Raw genomic sequence first — 26,859 nt, 5'->3', positions numbered from 1 at the left:
AGAGATTTGAATTATCTAACGTAAAGCATATAATGAACATTATCCTATGCAATTTGATGAAAATGGAAAAGCTGTTAAACAATACATGGAGAAGGTGAAAATGGTCCAATTAATTCATACCGTCATAATCCATATTCTTACTTCAATGAAGAATTAAATGCTATTGAAGAGGGCCGGATGGATTACCACGATATTCTAACCAGTTTGATGGTCAATATGCAAATTTAAGACCTGAAATTCCAGCTAAGAAATTCTTTAAAGTTGCTTTATTCGATCCAGTTTTCGCAAATGTTAAAGAATAAAGATGAACTTAAACAGCAATTCCAACCAATTATAGTAGCAAGAATTGCATCAGGTGCTTTATCTCAAGCATTCAAAGATTTAATTAAGAAACCATTATATCAGCAACGAGGTTTAACTTATGATTTAGTTAAGGAATCAGATAAAAGAAAATTTGAGAAATCAGATGATTATAAGAATGCAATTAATGAATATATTCGGTCTATTAATTTCGATGAAAATGCTAAAAATCAACTTCATGAACAAATACAGGAAATAATAGATTCAAAAGTTCCAGCAAAATAAAAGTTTAAATATATTTTTTTATTCGAATATAAATGAGAAGACGTTTCACTAGTCAAAAGAACACTAACGCAAAAGCAGAGATTACGGTTGGTTATAACGTAAATGATGATAAATCACGAATTATTCAAAATGTTAAAGTTAATGTTAGTCCTGAATTAACAAGGTCAGCAACTCAACCAAATTTATTAACTCGTGACTTACCGAAGAATGAGGAGAATGAAGAAAACCGTGAGAATGGAGACCCAATCATTTTATCTGAACCTGGTAAAGAACCTGTTGAAATTCCCACTTATCCAACATACCCCCCACCTCTTTCATCAAACATCGAGAACCCAGGAATCTACGATTACAGTCGCAATGCGCCATATAAAATAGACATTAATTCTGAATTAATGAAAATTTACCGTGATATCATAACTGATAATTATGATTCAATAATAAATTTAATTGACCAATCCGGTTTAATTATTTTACCTTATGAATCATTAATTCACATTATCGCCATTCTTTGTGATGTTCAAGATTCAGACGTGAAGATTCAATTTTTCATAGATGATGAGGTTTCATGCTGCGGAACAGTTGCAAAAATAAATCCTATAAAGGATATTAGCACAATTAAGATATCAAAGAACGGAACAACAACTGAACTTCATTTAACATATAATGATATTTATAATAAAATAGTTGATGAATATAAAATATCACTTGAAAAATTCTTTGTTAAGGCTATTTAATATTCAAGCATTAACATTATCGAATAATAATCCTTTGAATCATAATCGATAATAATTGACCTTTCACCAGTTTCTATCGTTTGTTTTATTTCTTTTTGTTCCCCACTATCCGGATCGGTCATTGTAATTGTTTTTGTTATAGTATCAGCTTTATCTTTAACTTCAATCTTTTTTCCATCGGGATATTTAAACCAAAATTCCAAAAATTCGATATTGTCAATCTGTTCATATTTTAATCTATCAATTACATTTTTAATACCATCTGAAAATCTTATGAAATGGTCATTATATGGGTTTGATTGAACTAAATTTGAATGAAGTGAAATATAACCTGATGATGAATATGACATCGACTCATATTTTCTGAAAACACTAAAATTTATAACATGAATGAATTTCTTATTCGTTGAATTTATGAATTCTTGAGGTAATCTTATTCTAGTTTTATTTATCACTGGAAAATAACGCTTTACCATATTTTTAATCGTAATAAAAAAATGTCAATTATCAATATTATTTCGAATAATAACTGTGAATTAAATTTAACAGTTAGCGGAATTTATAATGTTACTCTCGTTTCTGTGAGTGGTAAATTTAATCCCATTCTTTTAGACCCTTCAGATTATATATCATTTATTAAAGATGACCATGAGCCGCATAGCGGCGGGGTCGTAGACCTAAAAACGTATGATATGTATATAAATAATGTGATAACGAAATGGGATATTAACATGATTTTAAGTTATTTATGAATCATTTATCGTATGGTATGAAGAAAATTTTTAAATCAAAACCTGATAAACTTTTTGAACTTGATGAAATAAATAACCTTATTAAATTTCCGCTGAAAATTAAATTTTGTACTCCTCGTCTTCGTTCATTGTTGGGGATATTAAATTTTGAAAAAGATGTTGGGGATGTTTTGTATTCTGACACTGGTTCTAATTTCATTTTAATCAAATGTGATAAAGTTAATACCCCAATGAGATTTTCACATCAAACATTAGACCCTAACTCTTACCCATCAATACAAAACATTTTATCCATCAACTTAAACATATTTTCTTTATCATATCCGTTTCAATTATCCGGGAATTCATTTATTCTTCATTCAAAAGATTTATCAAATATTAAATTTAGAATAACTGACCTATTTGATTGTGATTTAGAATTTATGAATGAAATATTATGGCAATTTCAAATAGAAAAAATAGCTGATGAGATAACAGATTAAATATTTATTTTTAAATCGTAATAAATGATTAAACAACAGCAACCACAGACCATTACATACGCCATATATGCATATAATTCAAAGACGGCAGAACAAACGCAAATGTTGAAATATGGAGATTTGGAGATAGTATTGAAAAATGACCATTTCGAATTCGTTTGCAAAGGTGGTGCAGTGATATCAAATATAAAAGAAATTTTATTTATGAATTCAAAAATTAAAGGAATAACGGATGATATAACATCAATTCCACCAGAAGAACAAAGATATTACGCATTAAATGCATTTCCTAAAGTTTTGAAGATTGGAAGATTTAATTTAAATGAGGAATTCATAAAAGGTTTCCTAAATGACATAATGAAGAAAGCAGATAAGGAATATGTTAACGATGAGTTAGCAAAGAAAGCAGATATATCATTTGTTAACGATGAGTTAGCAAAGAAGGCAGATAAGGAATATGTTAACGATGAGTTAGCAAAGAAAGCAGATAAGGAATATGTTAACGATGAGTTAGCAAAGAAGGCAGATAAGGAATATGTTAATGAAAAAGATAATGAAATTATAGAAAGGGTTGAATGGTATCATGAACGGACATCGAAGATTCTTAAAACTAAAGCTGATACAGGATGGGTTTCAGAATGTTTAGACCTTAAAGCAGATAAGGAATATGTTAACGATGAGTTAGGGAAGAAAGCAGATAAGGAATATGTTAACGATGAGTTAGCAAAGAAGGCAGATAAGGAATATGTTAACGATGAGTTAGCAAAGAAAGCAGATAAGGAATATGTTAACGATGAGTTAGCAAAGAAGGCAGATAAGGAATATGTTAACGAAATATACCAAAGTTTAGTTGGAACAAAAAATATTGAAACTATTGTTGGCGACTTTTCTGTCAATGAAGAAAACAAATATTTTAGATGGGAGTTTGTACAGTCCTTAAGAAATGGTATACGGTATAAACTCATTCCGAAAAATAACAATGAAATGTATGTAGGCTATATAAAGAATAATGGCACACAAGTTAAAGTTCCATTAGACAACAACTGCTACTTAAACTTATATGGAGACGAACAAAAGAAATATTTAAGAGTTTATGAAATGACGGATATGACATTGTCTAACGTAGCTCCAGCACCGTATTATTATGACTATGGTGTTGACGCACATGTAGACCCAAAAAAGCAAACATTATATTTAGATTATTATAGATATAAAAGATATAATGCAATAGAAAAAACGAGAATAGTATACTATTATGAAGATGACAAAATAAATATTATAGTCAAGATTTTACATACCCTGAAACATAAGATTATATTATAAAAATATTCTGACACAAACCAGAAGAAACCCGAAATAGTTACACTATATTTTAAGTTCAAAAGAGACAATCCTATAATATCTCATATGTTTGATTTAATGAACCCAGTAGGTTCTATTTATACATCTATGGATGTGAGAGGTCCTCAAGCAATGTTTGGTGTTGGTGCATGGGAACAAATAGTCGACAGGTTTTTGTATTGTGCAAACTCTTCAAAGGAAACAGGGGGAAGTAAAACAATTACGGGTGAAAATTTACCTGCACACAGTCACTACATAGATTTAAGCACATCTCAAGCAGGTTGGCATAAGCATAGATATTGGGATTGGTCAGGAATGACAAAAGGTAAAGGATATGATGTTAAAGATGATGTTAAATTTGCCATAAATTGTTACTGGAGTGACACTCAGGGAGAAGGAAACCATACACATCGCGTTTCAGGATATACACAAACAACGGGACAAAGTAAAGATTACATGCCACCATTTATGACTGTATTCGCATGGTATAGAGTTCAATGAACGCTCAATGTTTGTGAAACAAACTTTAGGAGCTCCAAAAGAGCAAACAGTTCAGGAGGAAGGTAGTTATGAATTATTTTTAAAGAACTGAAGGTGCTACCATGTTACCATGTGCTACCAGGTCATTTAACTTCTCTGAAAAAATGTGACAACATGACATTTTGACAACAGTTCAGGAGGAAGGTAGTTATGAATTATTTTTAAAGAACTGAAGGTGCTACCATGTTACCATGTGCTACCAGGTCATTTAACTTCTCTGAAAAAATGTGACAACATGACATTTTGACAACAGTTCAGGAGGAAGGTAGTTATGAATTATTTTTAAAGAACTGAAGGTGCTACCATGTTACCATGTGCTACCAGGTCATTTAACTTCTCTGAAAAAATGAGACAACATGACATTTTGACAACAGTTCAGGATTAATGCAAAAATAAATTCCAATCATACTTTATAAAGCTAGACCTTCAGGTCTCGCCGCTTAGCGGCTCATTTACAGGTATTTCATCATCAGTAAATGATTCCTCATTATCGTTTGGTTCAACCTGTTTATATAATCCTTTCATTTCTTCTTTCAAAACATAATACCATGTTTGTTTACCGTCTATTCTTCTATGTTTCCTATCACATTTATCCTTAATACTCATTTGAAAGTTTTTGTCTTTCATGTCTGATGGTTTGCAGAATAGAGCATTTTCACACGTCATACCTGCACACATTCATCATAATGTGTATTTATCCATACATCTAAAGGATTTGATGATAATTCAATTAAATCTTGTTTGGCTTCAGTCATCGGTATGATTCGTACATTAAATGATGAAAGGTCATATTGCATAAAATACGTCAGTAAATTATCATAAAATTCCTTTGTGCATGAATCCATTAAATTCTGGAAGTAATCAAATTGACCTTGAATTTACCATTAACTCTTAAAACTACGTATCTTCTGTCTCCAACTTCAATTTTGACAGGGTAGACGTTGTTAGTTACGAAAATGAAGTTTGCAACGTTCTGTGCTGTTCTTCTGGGTTGATTCTTTTCATTAATTCTTATCTCATTATCCGTTATAATTGATTTCAAAGCGTTGAAGTTTGCGAGTCTGTCTTCACCCACATTCTTGAGTTCATTAAGTACAAGAAACATTTTATTTTCAACTACTGAATTGAAATTACCCGTTAGCTCACTTATTTCAGTAATGTTTTTACATGAATAACCGGCGAGAAGTTCAGAAATAATGTCTGTAAATCTGTTTTTACCTGTTCCCTGAAGTCCTTTCAAAATAATTGCTGTTTCATTCTTGATTCCAGGATGTTGAATCATTGATGCAATCCAGCCGAGAAGGTATTTATACACTTCATCGTTATTATCACAAATGGCTTCTTTAATGAAATTCATAAACATCTCAATTTTTGAGTAATCTGGTTTTTCGAGAACGTTGTATTTATAACCTTGAAACGTTGAGAAAAATCTGGAGAATCAGATTTAAAGCAAACACCCTTAACGGTTAATGAAGACAATTGATTTAGTAGTACATCCCATGCTGTTATGGTTTTACCTTCTTCTTTAAATAATTTAATCATTTTGAGTGACTCTTTCATGTTTGATTGAAGAACGAATGATATTTGATTCATTTTGTCGTGGATATTATAGTCCTTTTGAATGAAATATTTATTTCCACAATCTACAAAACGGATTACACGTTGATAAATCCTCAATTACTTCAGAACTGTTTTTATACTGATGATTTTCAGCCTTGCGTCTAATATCTGTTATCAAAAACGAGTCATCAAGTTTGATATCAAATGTATTTTTGGCTTACGTAATAAAGGTAAAACATATTCATCATAATATTCCTTTTGATATAGTTTTAGAATCTTCACTAAAACAAATGGAGAAGTCATTAAATGTGCATATCTACTACGTGCTTTTTCAAAATTACTTTTTGCATTTTCAGTTAAATTGCAGAAGTTATAAACGTTATCGTATGCTTCATTAATTAAATGATCCGGTAACGAATTAATTGCTTGAAACAGTGTGAATAATGTTATTTCTTTTTCTAAATTCATGTTTCCACCGTCATTATGTACTTCAAAATCACAGATGCCATCAACTATGCTCTGAGCTAGTTTATCGTCAATGTTTACATCTTTGTTTTCATTCATGATAGTCTTTATTTCTTCATTCTTCTGTTCAACTCTTACCTTAATATTCAAATCATTTAATATATCATTCACTGTTCTAGTTAATGTTGAATCATAACTTCCACGAATGAATGAGTATGTTTTGATTGGTTCTGTTGCATTCTTGCGAACTCTTGAATCAGCCATAACTACTAAAGAACGCTTTGAATCATCCATAGAAGTCATGATATCAATATCATTCATTGCAGGAATAACATTTAATCATTCTGTTCGAAACTGCATAGAAGAAATTAGTGTTGCAATAAATGTGAAGACCTCCTGAAGCGGTTTTAACGATAACATCTTTATCCGAAAGTTTTGATAAAATATCTTTTCTAACTGTTTTCTTTAAGTTCATCATTGTACGATTTATTGATATCAACATCTATAATCGTTAAATTTGAAATTTTATTTACTAATAAAGCCATACCAGTTTTCCTTCCTCTTCCTCCATCATGTTTGAGGTAGTTATGTAAATCAATCCTGTTTTCACCAATTCTTTCGTTGAGGGTTTTAGTTTCTGCCACAACTAATTCCTCAGCTAATGAATCAATAACTTTTTCATCAGAAACGATATAGTTGCTGTTGTTGTTTGTTGCTGTCATTTATATAGGAATAAAAAAATAAAAATAATTTTAAAACTAACTTTATTTTTGGACTGCATCAAATTTCCAGTGTTGTTGTCAAAATGTCATGTTGTCACATTTTTTCAGAGAAGTTAAATGACCTGGTAGCACATGGTAACATGGTAGCACTGAAAACATTTACGAAATCATAAACGAAAACATTTACGATTTAATTTCCAGTGTTGTTGTCAAAATGTCATGTTGTCACATTTTTTCAGAGAAGTTAAATGACCTGGTAGCACATGGTAACATGGTAGCACTGAAAACATTTACGAAATCATAAACGAAAACATTTACGATTTAATTTCCAGTGTTGTTGTCAAAATGTCATGTTGTCTCATTTTTTCAGAGAAGTTAAATGACCTGGTAGCACATGGTAACATGGTAGCACCTTCAGTTCTTTAAAAATAATTCATAACTACCTTCCTCCTGAACTGTTGTCAAAATGTCATGTTGTCACATTTTTTCAGAGAAGTTAAATGACCTGGTAGCACATGGTAACATGGTAGCACCTTCAGTTCTTTAAAAATAATTAATTATTGAATAACCTAAAAACCATGAGACTTTGTCTCCGGACTCTTTGAGTCACTTAACGATAAAATAAGTGATAACAAATTTTTATTTTTATCATAAATGAATACCCCACAAGCTCAAAATTTACCACGAATCATAACAAGGGAGGAAATGATAAAAATGATGCAAGAACATGTTAAAAATAACAAACCACTAAAATTGAGAAAATGTGGTTATGCGTAATGATGGAAAGAGAGATGTTGTCGAAGAGGAATAAAAATTAAATTTGGATAGAGTTTAAAAATTCATCTTTATTAAATTCATCTCTTCCAATCAATTTATTTATTCTATTAAATTCTTTTATTTTTGCTTCACTCAGTTTAAGGATTGAACGATAAGTTTCTAATTTTTCGATTATTTCTTTCCTCTCTTTATCGTTTTCAACCCCACCACATTGTGGCTTCTTTTTGTAATAACATATTTTTGATTTAATTCTGTTTAGTTTCTTTTTATATTCATCGTCTGGACTCTTGACTGCTTCGTTGTTACTCATTTCTTACGAAATAAAAAAATTAAATGTTATTTAAATATAATGGAGTAATAAAATAAATCGGAATTTCTATTAATTTATTGTCAACTTCAACTAATGCATTGCCGTTAATATATCTAACAAATTCAGCTATTGTGTCAAATCTTCGTCTTCTTTTTGTCATTGATTTATCAGTTTTTCCATAATCGAGATGAATCAAAACTTTATCCCCTTGTTTAAAATTCATGAGCCCCGAATTAATTTGTTCACGTTTAACATCATTCAACCTTTCCATTTGCTTTCTAATATATTCCCATTCTTTTGAAATATCATTTTTCATTTCCACCGGTTTCATGTTTATTGTTCTATGCCATGTATTATTGTAATAATATACTAACTGCTGTATGATGGAGTCATGATTTCCATCCCAGTATATCTGACCATTAACCCCTAACGCATCTCTAAGAGTTCTCATTACCGCATCAACTATTTTATTATGAAACGTATATGGAGAGGATGAAAAGTAAAAATTAATTTGTGGGAAATAATGAGCCATAGCTGCCTGAAATCCTTTATCACCATCACCCCTTATATTATCTACTCTTTCATGATCTAGTAAGTATTGAATAGCTCTTCTTGTTTCCTGTTCTGTTTTCCCTTTCACCGGAATGCAATATAAATATCTGGTGTTAATGTTAATGGCAAATAAATAAGTAACGTTTCCTCTTGAATATTCTAAATGATCGATTTCGTATGAATATGGATATGGTGCAAATGAAGGGCGACTAAATTTTTCCTTTAACGGTTGAATTTTTGGGTCAGTTGGTTTATTTAATATTTTGAAATCCTTTTTAAAATCTTTTTGCTTCTTTAATGTTTGAAATGGATATAATAAAGTGAATGATGAAGGATTAACTGAAGGAGGAGGAGGTACTGTCGTTGGAGGGTTTGGTGTTGCAGGTGGTTTAATTTTATCTGCTTTGATTTTGGATTTCATTCCCCCCTTCATTAATTCTGGATGTATTCTATTCATTTGTTTTAAATATGCTGTATATAAAGGTTTGATATACTTTCCCGCTTCGAGTTTATGTTGAAGGATGAATTCCAAAAGTTGATCTTCATTTAAAAGTCGGGCTGAATATGGTTTAACTAATGAATCATAAATTAAAGCTTGTGCTTCATTTATGGTCTGAAGGACCTGGGCGTTTTGCACCTTTTGTTTTTGTTCCTTTGGTTTTTGCGGCTCAGGATTATATAATTTATATAATTTATATAATTCATCAATATCTTCTTCTGTTAATACTTTATTTTTGAAATCTTTCAATTGTTTAAGTTGTGATTTACTTTTTCCCTTTGAATATTCATTATTTTTAATTTTGTCTTTAATTTTAGAAATTATTTTATCATGATATTTCAAAACTTCATTTTTATAATACGAATAATAATAATCCATATCATCACCCGTTATATTGTTATCATGTTTTTGGAGATATGATTTTAATTCATAATAATTAAGAAAATTTTGATTAAGTACTAAATCATCAATTAAATTTTTTAAATCTACGCTATTCATTTATATAAAAATAAAATAAGTGTTTTAAGGGTGCCCGCCTCTTTGAATCATAGTATCAAAACCATTATTTACGGTTCCTTTTGTCTCTTCTGTGGCATTTTATTAAATAAATGGCATACAACATCCATTTTCACAACATACAGCCTTAGTGTGTGCTCCTGTTAATGCAGTCTTACCGATTGTTAAGCGAGTCATTGACCCGTTTTTAAGTTGTAAATTAATATTCTGACCATCAAATATCACTTTATCATTTATTATATCCAAATAATTTTTAGGTGTTAATTGTTTATTTTGTCGTAAACTAACTCCTTTCATTTTTTGTGCAATCTTTTTAAAATCACTTCCATCAATTGAACCGTTGAATGAAGTATAACACTTAGGACATAAAGCAACCATGTTATCACCTTGTTTCTCAATTGCTAAACCCAATAACTTCTTCTCATGTGCTTTTTCTTCAGCTTTATTCTTTAATTTAGGTTTAAATTTCTCATTAAAACAGAAGAAATCAAAAGGTGCGAATTTGTAAATGTTTTTATCATAAAATTTTTTATCGGTTACAATTGCTTGAAATGCTTGAGTGTTAGGAAGATTTGGGTCGCCAGCGATTGCCCAATAAGATGAATCAGTATCACCTTCAATGAAATGAAAACGATTAACATCCATGCATTTATACATAAAATCATAAATGAAAACCAAATACCAGTATTTTGCGTTATCTAAAGTGAAGAATGCCTCTTGTAAACATGTATCACATCTATAAAATCTATCTTTAAGCATCACTTGATACGTATCCTCTCCTATTTCTCTTATGTTTTTAAACTTATTTGACATACATGCAACGCGTGCCTTCTGTGCATTCATTATTTTAGTCTTTGCGTAATTTTGTGTATTCATTGCATCGTAACCATATGATCCATTAAGTGAAATCTTGCAAAATAAACTTTTTCCTTTATTTCCTTCTAATTCAGCCTTTTGTCTTTCGTTCATAAATTCATTCGCAAATTCATTAAAACAAGTATTTTTCGTAAATGTTAAAATTGATTGAATGTCATCAATGATAAAATGAAATCTGTCTATTAGATACCAAAGATAATAAGAAGAAAATGGTTGATATTGGTTGTGTGTTGATGCTAACTGAGTTAATTTCCTCTGTTTCTGGTCAACTGGTAGATTGTTTGATTTCATGTAATTATACATAAAACCACCAATTGTTTTTTCATCTGTGATAATATCAAAGTTTCTTATTATTGGTAAAAAGTTTATGTAATCATTAATGTATTTTTCATCAATGTGACCCTTTACTTCAGCCACGAATAAAGTATTTTTCTTCTTAATTATTCCCAGTGCTTTTGCTTTCTTTGTTGCTGTATCACAAATGATAACACCATTCAATCTTCCCGGCATATACATTTTATGGTCAGTATATTGAATGAAATCATGAGGATTAGATGAAAATGATGAAGGATATAATGAATTAAAGTCAACACCAACGAAATGAGTCATAATGTTGGAAGTGTCCTCATTTGATACAGTTTTAGTTTCTGGATTATATGAAAGTTTATTAATGTGCGTGATTCCTTTAAGATTTACTCTATGTTGAACATTTGATAAACCACCAGTAATTCCATTACGGAGGATGTGATAAGCTTCAACTGAATCTAGAGTCATTGGTAAATTATTTTTTAATGTATAATTTCTTAAATTGATTCTTAAACGTTGAACATCTTCATCTTTATTTGATTTTACGACATTGCAATAACAACACATTAACTGACAATTTTCTTTGGTATGTGGTTTTTCATTATCGATTCTATCTAATGTTGGTTTATTAGCATATGTAAACGCTTTACCACACATTTTGCATTTAGATGAAAGGATTAAATCGTGATAGTATTGATAGTCATCCATTGAAACATTGTTTTTAGTATCCCTTTCTGCTTTTTCATCTTGTTTCTTATATGAATCAATTTTATATTTCCAATACTTTTTTGTTAATTCAAAACTTGATTCCACATTTTCTTCTTCTGGATATGTTTCGTTAGGATTGAAGTTCTTATATGCTAACGCGTAACGAATCATTGATGCATTCGATGATAAAGAAAGATTATGAAGCATGTCAATTTTATAAACAAATGTTTCTTCAATAATTTTATCAATTGGGTCAATCATAATTTCAACGTCTTTATTGCAATAATGAATAAAATATTCTAATCTATTCTCAAAATTTTTAGCATCATTGAGATATATTTGATAATCTGAATCGGATATTGTTTCTTGAGTTAATGCTGAATAAAATGAATCTTGAGTGAATGGTTCCACTTTATATAATTCATCTTCGTAATTCTCCCATGTGATGAATTGATAAGGGAAAAAGGATTTAACACGTGATTTATTGTTTCCGAAATCTTGAGTGAATTGGTCTAATGTTCCACCCGCTATATAATTTCTGATGTCAATAAATCTTAATTCATATGGACAGTTTGTTTTCTTTACAATGATTTGCTTAAATTGAGAAGAAGAACCCAGCATTGATTTTATTTTCCATTTTGCAGTGTTTAAATCACGAAGAATTAAATTTAAATCAAACTTTCCCGAATTAAAACCTATGATATTCACTTTATTGAATTCCTCATCTAGAAGTTCTTTAAATGCTTCCTTCTGTTTTTCATTTAATGTATGGGACAAAGTCCCCGCCGTTTGGTCCGTTTGCGGCTTCATTAATTCTTCATATTGTTCAATATTTGATTTAGCAACTAATGAACAGGTTGAAAATAAAAATTCAATCCAATCAGAGATGAACGAATCACTTGATGTTAAGCAAAAATTCCTCGTAAATGTTTTATCACGGTCTACGACCTCGCCGCTTCGGTCTGAAAGACCTTCAGGACTCAAAGAGTCCGTTTGCGGCTTTATTTTGACAGTTGATGATACCATAAATGGTTTTAAGTAAGCGTTCAAAGTTGCACATTCAGAAAGTTGAAGTTCTTCTTTAGTCTCTAATGTTTCGAAGTCAAAAGTAATATAATATCTTGTTGGTTTATAATATTCCTGCAAATTATGTGCTAATAGCCATTGATATATCTTCTGTTTCGTGATATGTGGTGCATATGGTTGTTGTGTGTTTTGCAATTGAACGTCTTGAATTAATCTTCCATTATTTTCTTTACATTTCTCACAATGCTTTAAAAATCTTCTTTGGTTTTTCCTTTCTGGGTCATCACGGATAGAATATACTTCTTCTTTGCAAAAGGGGCAAACTTTATATCCTGTGAGTGCTTCAACGTCTGTAATTCTGTCAGCGTGAAGTTTTCCACATGGACTCTGTGTTAATAAAATATTTACTGTTTCAAATTCTGGATCTATCATTATTGATTCCACTAATGGAAAGTCTACCTTATTTATGTCTACGTCTTCTGGTTGAGGGTCACAATAATAAAAATCAATATTAACGTTTAACATTCTTGCTAACCTCTCACTTTCTGATGAAATGTCAAATCCTTCATATGCATCTATGGCTTCATTTAAATAACTTCTACGAGTTTTAGGATTAACACCATCAGGAATGTTATAGAAGCGTTTAAATAACCTTCTACCTTCGGCTCTTATTTGATTATCATTCATTTTAGCTGTTCCGTTTTTGTTCATTTATGTAAGAATAAAAAATTAAAAAATAAATAAAAATAAAGTTTATTTTTTTTAAAGTCCAGGGCTAAAGTCCATAAAATGAATTAAGAACACATAAATTTTTATCATCTGCGACGTGACGAATACATTTTAATTTACTCAAGAATGCGTACCCTGATACATTAAATCTAATTCCTGTCTTATTTAATTTCACAACTTTGAAAAGGAATGTATGAATAGCTATAAAATGATGAGATGATGTTTTATGGGTTGCTTCCATTTTTTCTGAAATAAATGAATAAATATAATGTTTATAAGTTTTCATATCTTTTATATTCTTAATAACGAATGGTATAGACCTTTCAACTTCGTCTTCCTTCGGTGCTGTTCTTTCATATGAAACATTATTAGTATCTTCAATAATGAAACCACAATCGCATAAAATTTTATATGTACCAATTGTTTCTTTTGATATTTTATCTAACAAATCAAAAACTTTATCAACACCTGCACATTTATTTAAATAATAATTTGTGTAAATATCATGGTCTTCTTTCTTAATCGTATTTGTTGCATATGTTACATTTTTCAGTGCTTTTTTGAATTTTTCAGAATCAAGAGGAGGTGAAAGTAATATACATGGATAATCTCCATCGTCAATAAATTGTAACTTATGTTTATGAATAAATTTTGTGCCTTCTTCTGAAAGTGTTTCATCTATTTCACCATCTAATAAATTTTTAGTAGATTCCAAAAAGTAATTTTTATATCTTTCTTCATGAGATTTTTGAACTTCTGATTCTGAAGCTGGGATATTCATTAAACCCTCTACTTCATTCTCATTATATTTTTCAACTTCTCTTAATTCCTTAATTTTTTCATCTATTTCATCTCTTATTTTTTCCAGTCTTTCAATTTCATCATATTCATCATCTTTAATCCGTTCTTCATAATATTCAGGGAAAACATCAGGTTCTTTAGGTTTTTCTTCTTCAGATGTGGGATATAAGAAATTTATAACATCATCTTTATTCATTTTTCCATCATAATCTAAATCATTTAATAACTCCGCGAATTTTTGACAATTTCTTAAATAATATTTATTAACTTCATAACTCGCCTCCTCTAATATATCCTTTATTTCCTCGTTTGTGAATCCCAATTTTTTAACGTCGTTAGTCTTGACACTCATTTTCATACGAATTAAAAAAATAAATTATTCAAAAAATGTAAGACATGAATTTTTAAAGTTTATTTTTTTATTCATGAAAATAATTATTTCTATTTCTTTTACTCTCTCGTATATACTAGATTTAAAGAATTCAGAACTTTTACCATAATCTCCTAAATGTTTTCTTATCCCTAACGTGTGCCAGTTATTATATGAAACTGTATAAACTTTATCTTTATCTTTACACCTTTCATCACTTCCAATATATTTATATTTCAATTTTGATTTATTGCATTTTCATATTCATTAGCGTTTAATAATTCACAGTCTTCCTTTTTAAATAAATGTTTTATGTATTCAGGATTTAATACTCTACGTTTATATGCTCCTAACTTAGTTCTAAAGGTTTTTCTACAAAATTTAGGAATTCCATCCTCTTTAATGTCATCAATGATTTCCATTTCATTATTTTCAATTTCTTCTTCTCGTTTATGAGGTCTTTGATTATGACTCCATTGATTCCATGAAATTAAATATTCTTTATCATTATATTTATACCTCATTAGCTTATTTTGGCTTTCATATTCATTTAATAATTCACAATCTTCATTTTTAAATTGAAGTTTAACCCATTCAGGATTTAAACAATGTTTAATTAATCGCGGAATATCTGACATCATCTATATATAGCTTCTTTTATAAAAGATAAAAAAATAAATTATTTTAAAATTAATGTTAATTTTTTTAATGTGTTTATAAATTATATTTTAATGCATCGTCTATATATAGATGTTACAAAAAAAGTCACACAACCCGCACTCATATACTACTATTTCCAAATTTTTTGTCGATTTCGGAAATAACAGGATCCCGCATCCAACACGCAACCAACAAACACAAAAACACACTTTTTGGTTCTTTCGTAATACATGATTTGGATAAATTTTACAAAAATAGAACCTATATTATATTCTTTTCAAAGATTCTTGCAAATCATCAAAAATAATTGTATTGGTATAGACCGAAAATAGATTTTTTCGGTTTTCTCTTCAAATAATTGAAAGAATGATACTATTATAGGTTTATTATATTATATAGCATATACTCATGCTATAGCCGAAAATTATAAGTTTTGAGAAGATTGAATATAACACAAATAAATTTGAATGTAAGTTAAATTGCTTGTTGTTTTTAATAGCTATTTAATGAGAAATCCAATATTGCAAAATTCAAATTGAATGATTGAAAGAACAGAAAAAGTCATTCTTTTTCAATTTCGAATATGTTTCATTGTATTTATAATTAGATGGCAAATAAGATATTTTAAACTTGATTTTTGAAGGGAAATTCACAAAATTGAATGAATTCAAATAATTTTTATTCAAAAATAAACTAGTTATTTGAGTTTAATACTAATTATCTATTCAAACTACAAAGTTTGTAATTTAAAATATTTTGTGAGATCAGATTGAATTAATTCAAGGTTCTTTAATTAATATATAATGACCATATTACGCATTTTTCGAACATTCTAACCAAATATATAAAAATGGGAGACGAATGTTAAATTTGCTAGACATGGGGGAGTTGTCTGCAAAGTTTTAGCTCTTATCTCTAACAAAAAATTAATTTTTAAAAAAATGACCGAATACGTTTCACAGCGAGAAAAAAATAAAAGGCAAGAAGAATTTCTAGACATAAAGAAGTTGTTTACCGAGTTTTAGCTCTTATCTCTAACAAAAAATTAATTTTTAAAAAAATGACCGAATACGTTTCACAGCGAGAAAAAATAAAAGGCAAGATAGAATTTTCTAGACATAAAGAAGTTGTTTACCGAGTTTTAGCTCTTATCTCTAACAAAAAATTAATTTTAAAAAAAATGACCGAATACGTTTCACAGCGAGAAAAAAATAAAAGGCAAGATAGAATTTTCTAGACATTAAGAAGTTGTTTAACCGAGTTTTAGCTCTTATCTCTAACAAAAAATTAATTTTTAAAAAAATGACCGAATACGTTTCACAGCGAGAAAAAATAAAAGGCAAGATAGAATTTTCTAGACATAAAGAAAGTTGTTTACCGAGTTTTAGCTCTTATCTCTAACAAAAAAAATTAAAAAAAAATGACCGAATACGTTTCACAGCGAGAAAAAAATAAAAGGCAAGATAGAATTTTCTAGACATAAAGAAGTTGTCTACCAAGTGTCAGCTGTTACTTCTTCTCTACTGATATAAAATAAAAATCTTTATTATTTATTTAACCTTTATGTTTCATTAAACTTCATTTATTTTATATTATAGTTTTATTCTTTAGCTACTTGTAAACTAATCTAATTTTATATCATCTTTACCGGATTATTCTTCAGTACATCGATTGTGTATCTAAAATAATATCATTATCCTTATTCTGTTTTTTCCAAAATTCTTTTAAATATCTTTTTTGGTTAGATTACTTTATACTTTTTACTTTTATTTTTTTAATTTCAAAAAAAAATTTTGGTGATTGTTCTATTCTGTTACAATGTGCATTATCATATTCTAATAAAATTATCATTATACATTTTAAAAAACTTGTTTAAAAATGAAATTAAAAAAATTATGTTTATTATTACGCTGTGAATGTGTCAACAGCGGTCATGCCTGTATCTGTATCCCATATTTGCCACAACCTTTCTGTATCTGCATTTGTGTATTTCGGTTTCAGCTGATACATTGATTTGGCGTGTAATTTGTTCCAGTTAATGGATTAATTGGGAGATCTTCATGCGGGTGTGTTATTATTGTACTCCCAAATAAAGGCAGGAATAGCCTGAATGCTTTGGCAGCGCTCCAATGTCGGCCAGAATCTCTCAATCTTCCCATTTTGGTAGGGAGAATGAGAGTCTGTATGCCGCCATTGGACGCCCAAAAGATCAAGTAGATCTTTGAAAGGCGCCCCTATTTTCTGAACCGTTGTCGGTCCAGAAACAATAAGGGGCGCCAAATTCAATGAAGGCGGAAGCCGCAACGTTCGCTGTCGTCGCTGCCAGCATATCTGGTATTTGTATACACGCTAGGACTTTGCGGCTAAAATCGTCGATTATGCCATAAATATACTGGCCACGAACACCCCTAAAATAATGAACATCTGCGTGCCAGATAAGATTGGGTGAAAGCGCCCAATATCTTACTGCTGTTTCTGGCCCGGCATGCTCTAATCGCGTCTTGGTGAAATGATTTTCTTTGAAGTATCTGCGTACTTCTCTATAAGATAAATCAATTTGTTGTATCATAAGACGAAATGGTGGAAGTGAACTCAAAATAAGAGTAATTAGGTTATTTTGCCGACCAAATATATTTACAAGGCAAAATATCATATTACATGTCAACCTATTATCAGTATGTTTTGATAAAAAAATTTATCAAATATCATATTAAAATTAACATCTATATCTATATCAATATCTACACTATAAATTTTTTTATTCAATATCATAGATTTCAAAAATTTATTTCAATTTTAAATTAATTTATGGTTTTCATCAAAATTGTTTTTTATTAAAAAGCATGTTTCACAATTTTTACGGTTTCTTTCAAAAGTTATAAAAAGAGAGTCAATAAGAAATTTCAACGCTTCAAGAAGGAATCAAAGAAATTGACGAAGTTCCAGAATTTTATTCAACAATTCTTAATCAATTAACAAAAACTATACCGAAACTTATCTTACCATCCAAATCAAATCACATTACATACGGAATAAACATTTAATCTTTTACCATTAAAATTATATTTATACGTTATTTAATTTTTTTACGTCTAAGTTGAATAGGATAATAGCCGAAGATATAAAGTAACTATAGTTTACAAGCTAAGGAACAAATCAGCATTGAAACTAAAAAATGCTGAAATATTATAATAAATTGAAGAAATACTGTGATAGAATACCTAGTTATACTAGATACTATTATAATATGAATTCATTTGTATTGAATATCGATAATAAAAAATCGATGAAATATTAAAATGAGAATAAATTAATAATGAGATTATAAATTAGAATTATTTCTCTTTTATTTAAAATAAAAACTTAGTTCTATTTAAATTCGATAAAGAAGTACGAAAAAGTTGTATTATACGTATGATGTTGCCCGATGTTTGGTAACACTATTGTAGAATATAAGCATATATGATAGAAAAGCAATATGCTTAATATCGAGTAATTCTAATTTTTTACGAAATTATTCAAATACGTTATTTTTTAGTTTCAATGCTGATTTGTTCCTTAGCTTGTAAACTATAGTTACTTTATATCTTCGGCTATTATCCTATTCAACTTAGACGTAAAAAAATTAAATAACGTATAAATATAATTTTAATGGTAAAAGATTAAATGTTTATTCCGTATGTAATGTGATTTGATTTGGATGGTAAGATAAGTTTCGGTATAGTTTTTGTTAATTGATTAAGAATTGTTGAATAAAATTCTGGAACTTCGTCAATTTCTTTGATTCCTTCTTGAAGCGTTGAAATTTCTTATTGACTCTCTTTTTATAACTTTTGAAAGAAACCGTAAAAATTGTGAAACATGCTTTTTAATAAAAAACAATTTTGATGAAAACCATAAATTAATTTAAAATTGAAATAAATTTTTGAAATCTATGATATTGAATAAAAAAATTTATAGTGTAGATATTGATATAGATATAGATGTTAATTTTAATATGATATTTGATAAATTTTTTTTATCAAAACATACTGATAATAGGTTGACATGTAATATGATATTTTGCCTTGTAAATATATTTGGTCGGCAAAATAACCTAATTACTCTTATTTTGAGTTCACTTCCACCATTTCGTCTTATGATACAACAAATTGATTTATCTTATAGAGAAGTACGCAGATACTTCAAAGAAAATCATTTCACCAAGACGCGATTAGAGCATGCCGGGCCAGAAACAGCAGTAAGATATTGGGCGCTTTCACCCAATCTTATCTGGCACGCAGATGTTCATTATTTTAGGGGTGTTCGTGGCCAGTATATTTATGGCATAATCGACGATTTTAGCCGCAAAGTCCTAGCGTGTATACAAATACCAGATATGCTGGCAGCGACGACAGCGAACGTTGCGGCTTCCGCCTTCATTGAATTTGGCGCCCCTTATTGTTTCTGGACCGACAACGGTTCAGAAAATAGGGGCGCCTTTCAAGATCTACTTGATCTTTGGGGCGTCCAATGGCGGCATACAGACTCTCATTCTCCCTACCAAAATGGGAAGATTGAGAGATTCTGGCCGACATTGGAGCGCTGCCAAAGCATTCAGGCTATTCCTGCCTTTATTTGGGAGTACAATAATAACACACCGCATGAAGATCTCCCAATTAATCCATTAACTGGAACAAATTACACGCCAAATCAAATGTATCAGCTGAAACCGAAATACACAAATGCAGATACAGAAAGGTTGTGGCAAATATGGGATACAGATACAGGCATGACCGCTGTTGACACATTCACAGCGTAATAATAAACATAATTTTTTAATTTCATTTTTAACAAGTTTTTTTAAATGTATGTAATGAATAATTCATTAGAATATGATAATGCACATTGTAACAGAATAGAACAATCACCAAATTTTTTTTTTGAAATTAAAAAATAAAAGTAAAAAGTATAAAGTAATCTAACCAAAAAAGATATTTAAAAGAATTTTGGAAAAAACAGAATAAGGATAATGATATTATTTTAGATACACAATCGATGTACTGAAGAATAATCCGGTAAAATGATGATATAAAATTAGATTAGTTTACAAGTAGCTAAAAGAATAAAACTATAATATAAAATAAATGAAGTTTAATGAAACAATAAAGGTTAAATAAATAATAAAGATTTTTATTTTATATCAGTATTGAGAAGAAGTAACAGCTGACACTTGGTAGACAACTTCTTTATGTCTAGAAAATTCTATCTTGCCTTTTATTTTTTTCTCGCTGTGAAACGTATTCGGTCATTTTTTTAAAAATTAATTTTTTGTTAGAGATAAGAGCTAAAACTCGGTAAACAACTTCTTTATGTCTAGAAAATTCTATCTTGCCTTTTATTTTTTTCTCGCTGTGAAACGTATTCGGTCATTTTTTTAAAAATTAATTTTTTGTTAGAGATAAGAGCTAAAACTCGGTAAACAACTTCTTTATGTCTAGAAAATTCTATCTTGCCTTTTATTTTTTTCTCGCTGTGAAACGTATTCGGTCATTTTTTTAAAAATTAATTTTTTGTTAGAGATAAGAGCTAAAACTCGGTAAACAACTTCTTTATGTCTAGAAAATTCTATCTTGCCTTTTATTTTTTTCTCGCTGTGAAACGTATTCGGTCATTTTTTTAAAAATTAATTTTTTGTTAGAGATAAGAGCTAAAACTCGGTAAACAACTTCTTTATGTCTAGAAAATTCTATCTTGCCTTTTATTTTTTTCTCGCTGTGAAACGTATTCGGTCATTTTTTTAAAAATTAATTTTTTGTTAGAGATAAGAGCTAAAACTTTGCAGACAACTCCCCCATGTCTAGCAAATTTAACATTCGTCTCCCATTTTTATATATTTGGTTTAGAATGTTCGAAAATGCGTAATATGGTCATTAATATTAATTAAAAAGAACCTTGAATTAATTCAATCTGATCTCACAAAATATTTTAAATTACAAACTTTGTAGTTTGAATAGATAATTAGTATTAAACTCAAATAACTAGTTTATTTTTGAATAAAAATTATTTGAATTCATTCAATTTTGTGAATTTCCCTTCAAAAATCAAGTTTAAATATCTTATTTGCCATATAATTATAAATACAATGAAACATATTCGAAATTGAAAAGAATGACTTTTTCTGTTCTTTCAATCATTCAATTTGAATTTTGCAATATTGGATTTCTCATTAAATAGCTATTAAAAACAACAAGCAATTTAACTTACATTCAAATTTATTTGTGTTATATTCAATCTTCTCAAAACTTATAATTTTCGGCTATAGCATGAGTATATGCTATATAATATAATAAACCTATAATAGTATCATTCTTTCAATTATTTGAAGAGAAAACCGAAAAAATCTATTTTCGGTCTATAACAAAAAATAATTGTATTTTAAAAAACGATTAAATTATCCTTTCATTATTTTAAACTTGAATTAGTTTTTATGATTGACTAAAGCAATCATATTTATTCATCATTAAATAAACAAAAAAATAATATTTGAGAGTTATTTCAAAAAAACACATTGAATTTATTAATTTGTCTCAATTTCAGTATTATAAATTTTTATAATTTCAATATTTTGAAATACACTTTTTAATATTTCAATATTTATGATATTTCAATGTATTAAGTGGTCTCAAATTGAGCTTCTCAAATATAAGTTTGCCTATTCAAATAATAAAATTAAATAATATTTAAAATAATAAATAAAAGTGATTGAGGTTATAGCAAAACGGCTGTTTTATTCATTAATTCTTAAAAATAAAAAGGGTAAAAACTAAATAAAATGGGTAAAACTCAATAGTGTCTGTGCTATCATTCAATTTGAAGGTGTCTTTTGAAGCCGCAAGACACATTGAATTTTTGAATAGTGTATTATGGTTTGACAGACACCAATGAAAAAAATAAAATGATATTTATTTTAAATATATAAGATCCTTATATAAAATATAAATATTTTATCGTTTTATTTTCTTGTTTTAGAAATGTTTTTTATTGAAAAATCGATAAAACTAACTCGAAAATAAAATTATTGATTTAAAGACACTATGATGACACCAGGCAAATCTTCCAAGACACCTATCGTCGGGAATCTAGCAACCCTATTAAAATTCAAAAATCCCTTAATTCCTGAGGATTTTGGAAAAAAGTTTTTACATGAACATGTGTATATTATATGAAGTATATTGATAAGGTAAAAATCAAATTTTATTGCATATTCATCGAGAAAATAAACTAACGAATCCCTCAAAATTGAGAGGGTAATCCTCCTCCTCTCAAATAAACGTATATACGGGTGCACCTTTAAATCATCTTGTTTCCTATTCCAAAAGAATGTCGTCGTTAGACTAAACAATTATTTTTTATTTAAACTAAAATTATTAATTGAATAGGTCAAAAATAAGAACGCGATTTTTGGGCTAAAATTCAAAAGTTTACAACATTTTGAACGGTTTTTTCCTCTCAATTTGCTTTTCTCGTCTCAATTTGTGTCCCTAGTATACTTAACTTGGCACGATTTGACATACACAGATCGAACATATTTTACAAACTCTATCATAATCCTTTCTAATAATTGTCGAAATAAAAATCGTTTATCAACAATCACATTATTTTTTTATTGTTTTCAAACTTCTTTTCATACCTTTTCTTTATTTAATAAAGTTCAGTTTTTTATTTTTATTAATTTTTCTTTTCAATTTCAAAAGATGTATTCAATTAATTGTGTTATTCGATATATTCAATTGGTTTAAGAATTAGATTAAAGTTTAATAAATTATCATAATAAAATTTTCGGATTGTTTTTTAGAAAATATGTGTATCGTTTTGAATGATTTTATAATGTGTATATACGAAGAATTAGAGGGTGTGAGAAACTATTACAAACGATAGTACTCACACCCTCCAATTCCTAGCCAAAATGGCTAAAAATTGGGTGCAATTTTTTACATTGCACCCATTTTTTAGCCATTTTGGCTGAGAACTACGGTCTGCGAGGCACATAAATAGAATCAGTACCTCGCAGACTATAGTTCTCTATATGGCGTCGAAAATTTTAATAATATATTTTTATATCTTGTATTATAACACAACATATTCACATATATAGCAATAGCAAATCTATATTAACTTAGCCTTAAAACACCAAACTTCTACTTGCATTCTCACTCACAAATGTTAAACACCCTTCTCCAAAAATATAAATTCTTCACAATTTTTTTTAAATTGAGAACATATAAACTGTTATAATTCAATAGTTTCAGATATTAATTAATAATAACAAATTTAAAACATCACATATTAATGATTTTTTTTAAAAAAAATAAAATTTTATTTTCACTTCAAATTTTCATCTCAAATAATTTTAATTAGTGTATACCTTACATCATTATTCTCCATTTTTCAAATATGACAAATAGATGTCAAACACTGTCAAATACTGTCACTTTTTATCAGAAGTGAAGTCATGCTATTTTTCATGCACAACAATTTTTAACCATTTTGGCTGGGGACTATAGCCTGCGAGGTACATAGATAGAATCAGTACCTCGCAGACTATAGTTCTCTATATGGCGTCGAGAAATTTTGGCGAAATGTCGTCGCATTTCACCAAAATTTTCTCGACGCCATAGGAAGAATTGAAGGGTGTGAGTACTATTGCATGAAATAGTATCTCACACCACCAATTCTTAGCTTAAATATATTTCAATTTTGTCAAAAATTTTTTGACTCCTTATCAAAAATTAATTCAATAATTATACATATTTTTTTAAATATCATTTTATAATAAATATAGATTTATTAAATAGCCTTCTATAATATAATTATATTGATTATATATTTGTGATAAATACCTTATTTTCATAAAATCTGACACGTAAAGTTGTCACTATATCATACCGAAATGCATCACTAGCAAAAGTGACATTTGGCGCCAATTTTAAATTAGTGGATTTTGTGTTTATTATTTAAAAAAATATAATTGATAAAATATAATTAACATTAATAGAATAATATGGATAAGATTTGATAAAAAACAATCATAAATTTTTTTTTGGGCGCCATATAGAGAACTATAGTCTGCGAGGTACTGATTCTATCCATGTACCTCGCAGACCATAGTTCTCAGCCAAAATGGCTGAAAATTGCTCACAATTGTTGAAATTGTGAGCAATTTTTAGCCGTTTTGGCTAAGAATTGGAGGGTGTGAGTACTATAGCATGTAATAGTATCTCACACCCTCCAATTCTTCCTATGGCGCCGAAAAATTTTTGGTGAAATGCGACGACATTTCACCAAAAATTTTCGGCGCCATATAGAGAACTATAGTCTGCGAGGTACTGATTCTATCTATGTACCTCGCAGACCATAGTTCTCAGCCAAAATGCCTCTAAAATTTGTATACCTATAAACTCAAACTTCAATATATTCAATTTTATTTTTATAATTAATTTAAATATATCCATATAATTCTAATGTTTTCTTTTAATTTAAAAAAATAATAATAATAATTAAAAATAAAAATAAAAATAAACTTTTCTATAATATTTATAAAGCTGATTTGATATATAACATATTTAGCTTAACAAAATAACTTAGAAAAATTGCCGCACAAAATAAGAGTAAGTGTCACTTTTTGTCACTTTTCTAGTGATGCATTTCGGTACGGAACAATCGAACCTGTGCACAATTCATATCTTTTGAGGTTATCGTCCGGCCAAACACCACATATCGTTTTTATATAAGGTAGTCACCAAATCTAAGTATAGTGGTTTCGTCATCGTGTCATTTCGGTTCACGAAAAAAATCTGAATGAACTGTTGTAAACAGAAATTCATCAAAAGTGACACCTCAGAAAAGCTAAAATATTGAATTTTTGGAACTTTTGATAGAGCACGTTTTTAAATATTAATTAAAGTAAATGTATATTTTGTAAGGATTCTTTTGAATAAAAAAAATAAAATTTTGAATAAGAACACAAAATCTTCTGAAAAATAATATCACATAAACTCATATTATTTTCTAATATATAACTATTTTATGTAAAAATCAAATTCAATGATCTTAAAAGCGAAGGATAAACCTTGTTATAGACCGAAAATAGATTTTTTCGGTTTTCTCTTCAAATAATTGAAAGAATGATACTATTATAGGTTTATTATATTATATAGCATATACTCATGCTATAGCCGAAAATTATAAGTTTTGAGAAGATTGAATATAACACAAATAAATTTGAATGTAAGTTAAATTGCTTGTTGTTTTTAATAGCTATTTAATGAGAAATCCAATATTGCAAAATTCAAATTGAATGATTGAAAGAACAGAAAAAGTCATTCTTTTCAATTTCGAATATGTTTCATTGTATTTATAATTATATGGCAAATAAGATATTTAAACTTGATTTTTGAAGGGAAATTCACAAAATTGAATGAATTCAAATAATTTTTATTCAAAAATAAACTAGTTATTTGAGTTTAATACTAATTATCTATTCAAACTACAAAGTTTGTAATTTAAAATATTTTGTGAGATCAGATTGAATTAATTCAAGGTTCTTTTTAATTAATATTAATGACCATATTACGCATTTTCGAACATTCTAAACCAAATATATAAAAATGGGAGACGAATGTTAAATTTGCTAGACATGGGGGAGTTGTCTGCAAAGTTTTAGCTCTTATCTCTAACAAAAAATTAATTTTTAAAAAAATGACCGAATACGTTTCACAGCGAGAAAAAAATAAAAGGCAAGATAGAATTTTCTAGACATAAAGAAGTTGTTTACCGAGTTTTAGCTCTTATCTCTAACAAAAAATTAATTTTTAAAAAAATGACCGAATACGTTTCACAGCGAGAAAAAAATAAAAGGCAAGATAGAATTTTCTAGACATAAAGAAGTTGTTTACCGAGTTTTAGCTCTTATCTCTAACAAAAAATTAATTTTTAAAAAAATGACCGAATACGTTTCACAGCGAGAAAAAAATAAAAGGCAAGATAGAATTTTCTAGACATAAAGAAGTTGTTTACCGAGTTTTAGCTCTTATCTCTAACAAAAAATTAATTTTTAAAAAAATGACCGAATACGTTTCACAGCGAGAAAAAAATAAAAGGCAAGATAGAATTTTCTAGACATAAAGAAGTTGTTTACCGAGTTTTAGCTCTTATCTCTAACAAAAAATTAATTTTTAAAAAAATGACCGAATACGTTTCACAGCGAGAAAAAAATAAAAGGCAAGATAGAATTTTCTAGACATAAAGAAGTTGTTTACCGAGTTTTAGCTCTTATCTCTAACAAAAAATTAATTTTTAAAAAAATGACCGAATACGTTTCACAGCGAGAAAAAAATAAAAGGCAAGATAGAATTTTCTAGACATAAAGAAGTTGTTTACCGAGTTTTAGCTCTTATCTCTAACAAAAAATTAATTTTTAAAAAAATGACCGAATACGTTTCACAGCGAGAAAAAAATAAAAGGCAAGATAGAATTTTCTAGACATAAAGAAGTTGTTTACCGAGTT

General features: G+C 28.6%; 4 protein-coding genes and 4 pseudogenes across 8 annotated transcripts, besides 11 other annotated features; 3 read left to right on the top strand and 5 right to left on the bottom strand.

Moving 5' to 3' along the window:
* Nucleotides 1-17: 17 nt before the first annotated feature.
* Nucleotides 18-14,601: a mobile genetic element.
* Nucleotides 960-12,748: a mobile genetic element.
* On the top strand, nucleotides 2,578-3,578 carry TVAGG3_1072550 (annotated as a pseudogene). Its single transcript has one exon. A coding segment is annotated over exon 1 (1,001 nt).
* Nucleotides 4,003-4,395, top strand: TVAGG3_1072540 (phage tail repeat-like family; the record flags this gene model as incomplete). The annotated part of the gene is made up of 1 exon (XM_051256417.1): nucleotides 4,003-4,395. The coding sequence occupies one exon, from the start codon at nucleotides 4,003-4,005 to the stop codon at nucleotides 4,393-4,395; it is 393 nt and encodes a 130-aa protein (XP_051076384.1).
* On the bottom strand, nucleotides 4,861-5,040 carry TVAGG3_1072530 (uncharacterized protein; the record flags this gene model as incomplete). The annotated part of the gene is made up of 1 exon (XM_051256416.1): nucleotides 4,861-5,040. One exon carries the CDS (start codon nucleotides 5,038-5,040, stop codon nucleotides 4,861-4,863), a length of 180 nt encoding a protein of 59 aa, XP_051076383.1.
* Nucleotides 6,530-7,181, bottom strand: TVAGG3_1072520 (annotated as a pseudogene). Its single transcript has one exon. A coding segment is annotated over exon 1 (652 nt).
* TVAGG3_1072510 (uncharacterized protein) lies at nucleotides 7,996-8,268 on the bottom strand (the record flags this gene model as incomplete). Its single annotated transcript, XM_051256415.1, has 1 exon — nucleotides 7,996-8,268. One exon carries the CDS (start codon nucleotides 8,266-8,268, stop codon nucleotides 7,996-7,998), a length of 273 nt encoding a protein of 90 aa, XP_051076382.1.
* On the bottom strand, nucleotides 8,387-9,817 carry TVAGG3_1072500 (annotated as a pseudogene). Its single transcript has one exon. A coding segment is annotated over exon 1 (1,431 nt).
* Nucleotides 13,000-13,462, bottom strand: TVAGG3_1072480 (annotated as a pseudogene). Its single transcript has one exon. A coding segment is annotated over exon 1 (463 nt).
* Nucleotides 14,602-15,627: 1,026 nt separating the features above from the next.
* Nucleotides 15,628-16,464: a mobile genetic element.
* A 752-nt stretch (nucleotides 16,465-17,216) lies between these two features.
* Nucleotides 17,217-18,126: a mobile genetic element.
* A 350-nt stretch (nucleotides 18,127-18,476) lies between these two features.
* Nucleotides 18,477-18,526: a mobile genetic element.
* A 347-nt stretch (nucleotides 18,527-18,873) lies between these two features.
* Nucleotides 18,874-18,902: a mobile genetic element.
* Nucleotides 18,903-19,245: 343 nt separating this feature from the next.
* Nucleotides 19,246-20,112: a mobile genetic element.
* TVAGG3_1072420 (gag-polypeptide of LTR copia-type retrotransposon (UBN2 2) family) lies at nucleotides 19,690-20,112 on the top strand (the record flags this gene model as incomplete). The annotated part of the gene is made up of 1 exon (XM_051256414.1): nucleotides 19,690-20,112. One exon carries the CDS (start codon nucleotides 19,690-19,692, stop codon nucleotides 20,110-20,112), a length of 423 nt encoding a protein of 140 aa, XP_051076381.1.
* A 263-nt stretch (nucleotides 20,113-20,375) lies between these two features.
* Nucleotides 20,376-20,404: a mobile genetic element.
* A 469-nt stretch (nucleotides 20,405-20,873) lies between these two features.
* Nucleotides 20,874-21,711: a mobile genetic element.
* A 3,446-nt stretch (nucleotides 21,712-25,157) lies between these two features.
* Nucleotides 25,158-25,195: a mobile genetic element.
* A 230-nt stretch (nucleotides 25,196-25,425) lies between these two features.
* Nucleotides 25,426-26,266: a mobile genetic element.
* Nucleotides 26,267-26,859: the final 593 nt, after the last annotated feature.

This window comes from Trichomonas vaginalis, assembly GCF_026262505.1.
Source record: "Trichomonas vaginalis G3 chromosome Unknown ctg_88, whole genome shotgun sequence".
NCBI lineage: Eukaryota > Parabasalia > Trichomonadida > Trichomonadidae > Trichomonas > Trichomonas vaginalis.
This window is presented reverse-complemented; position numbering and strand designations above follow the sequence as displayed.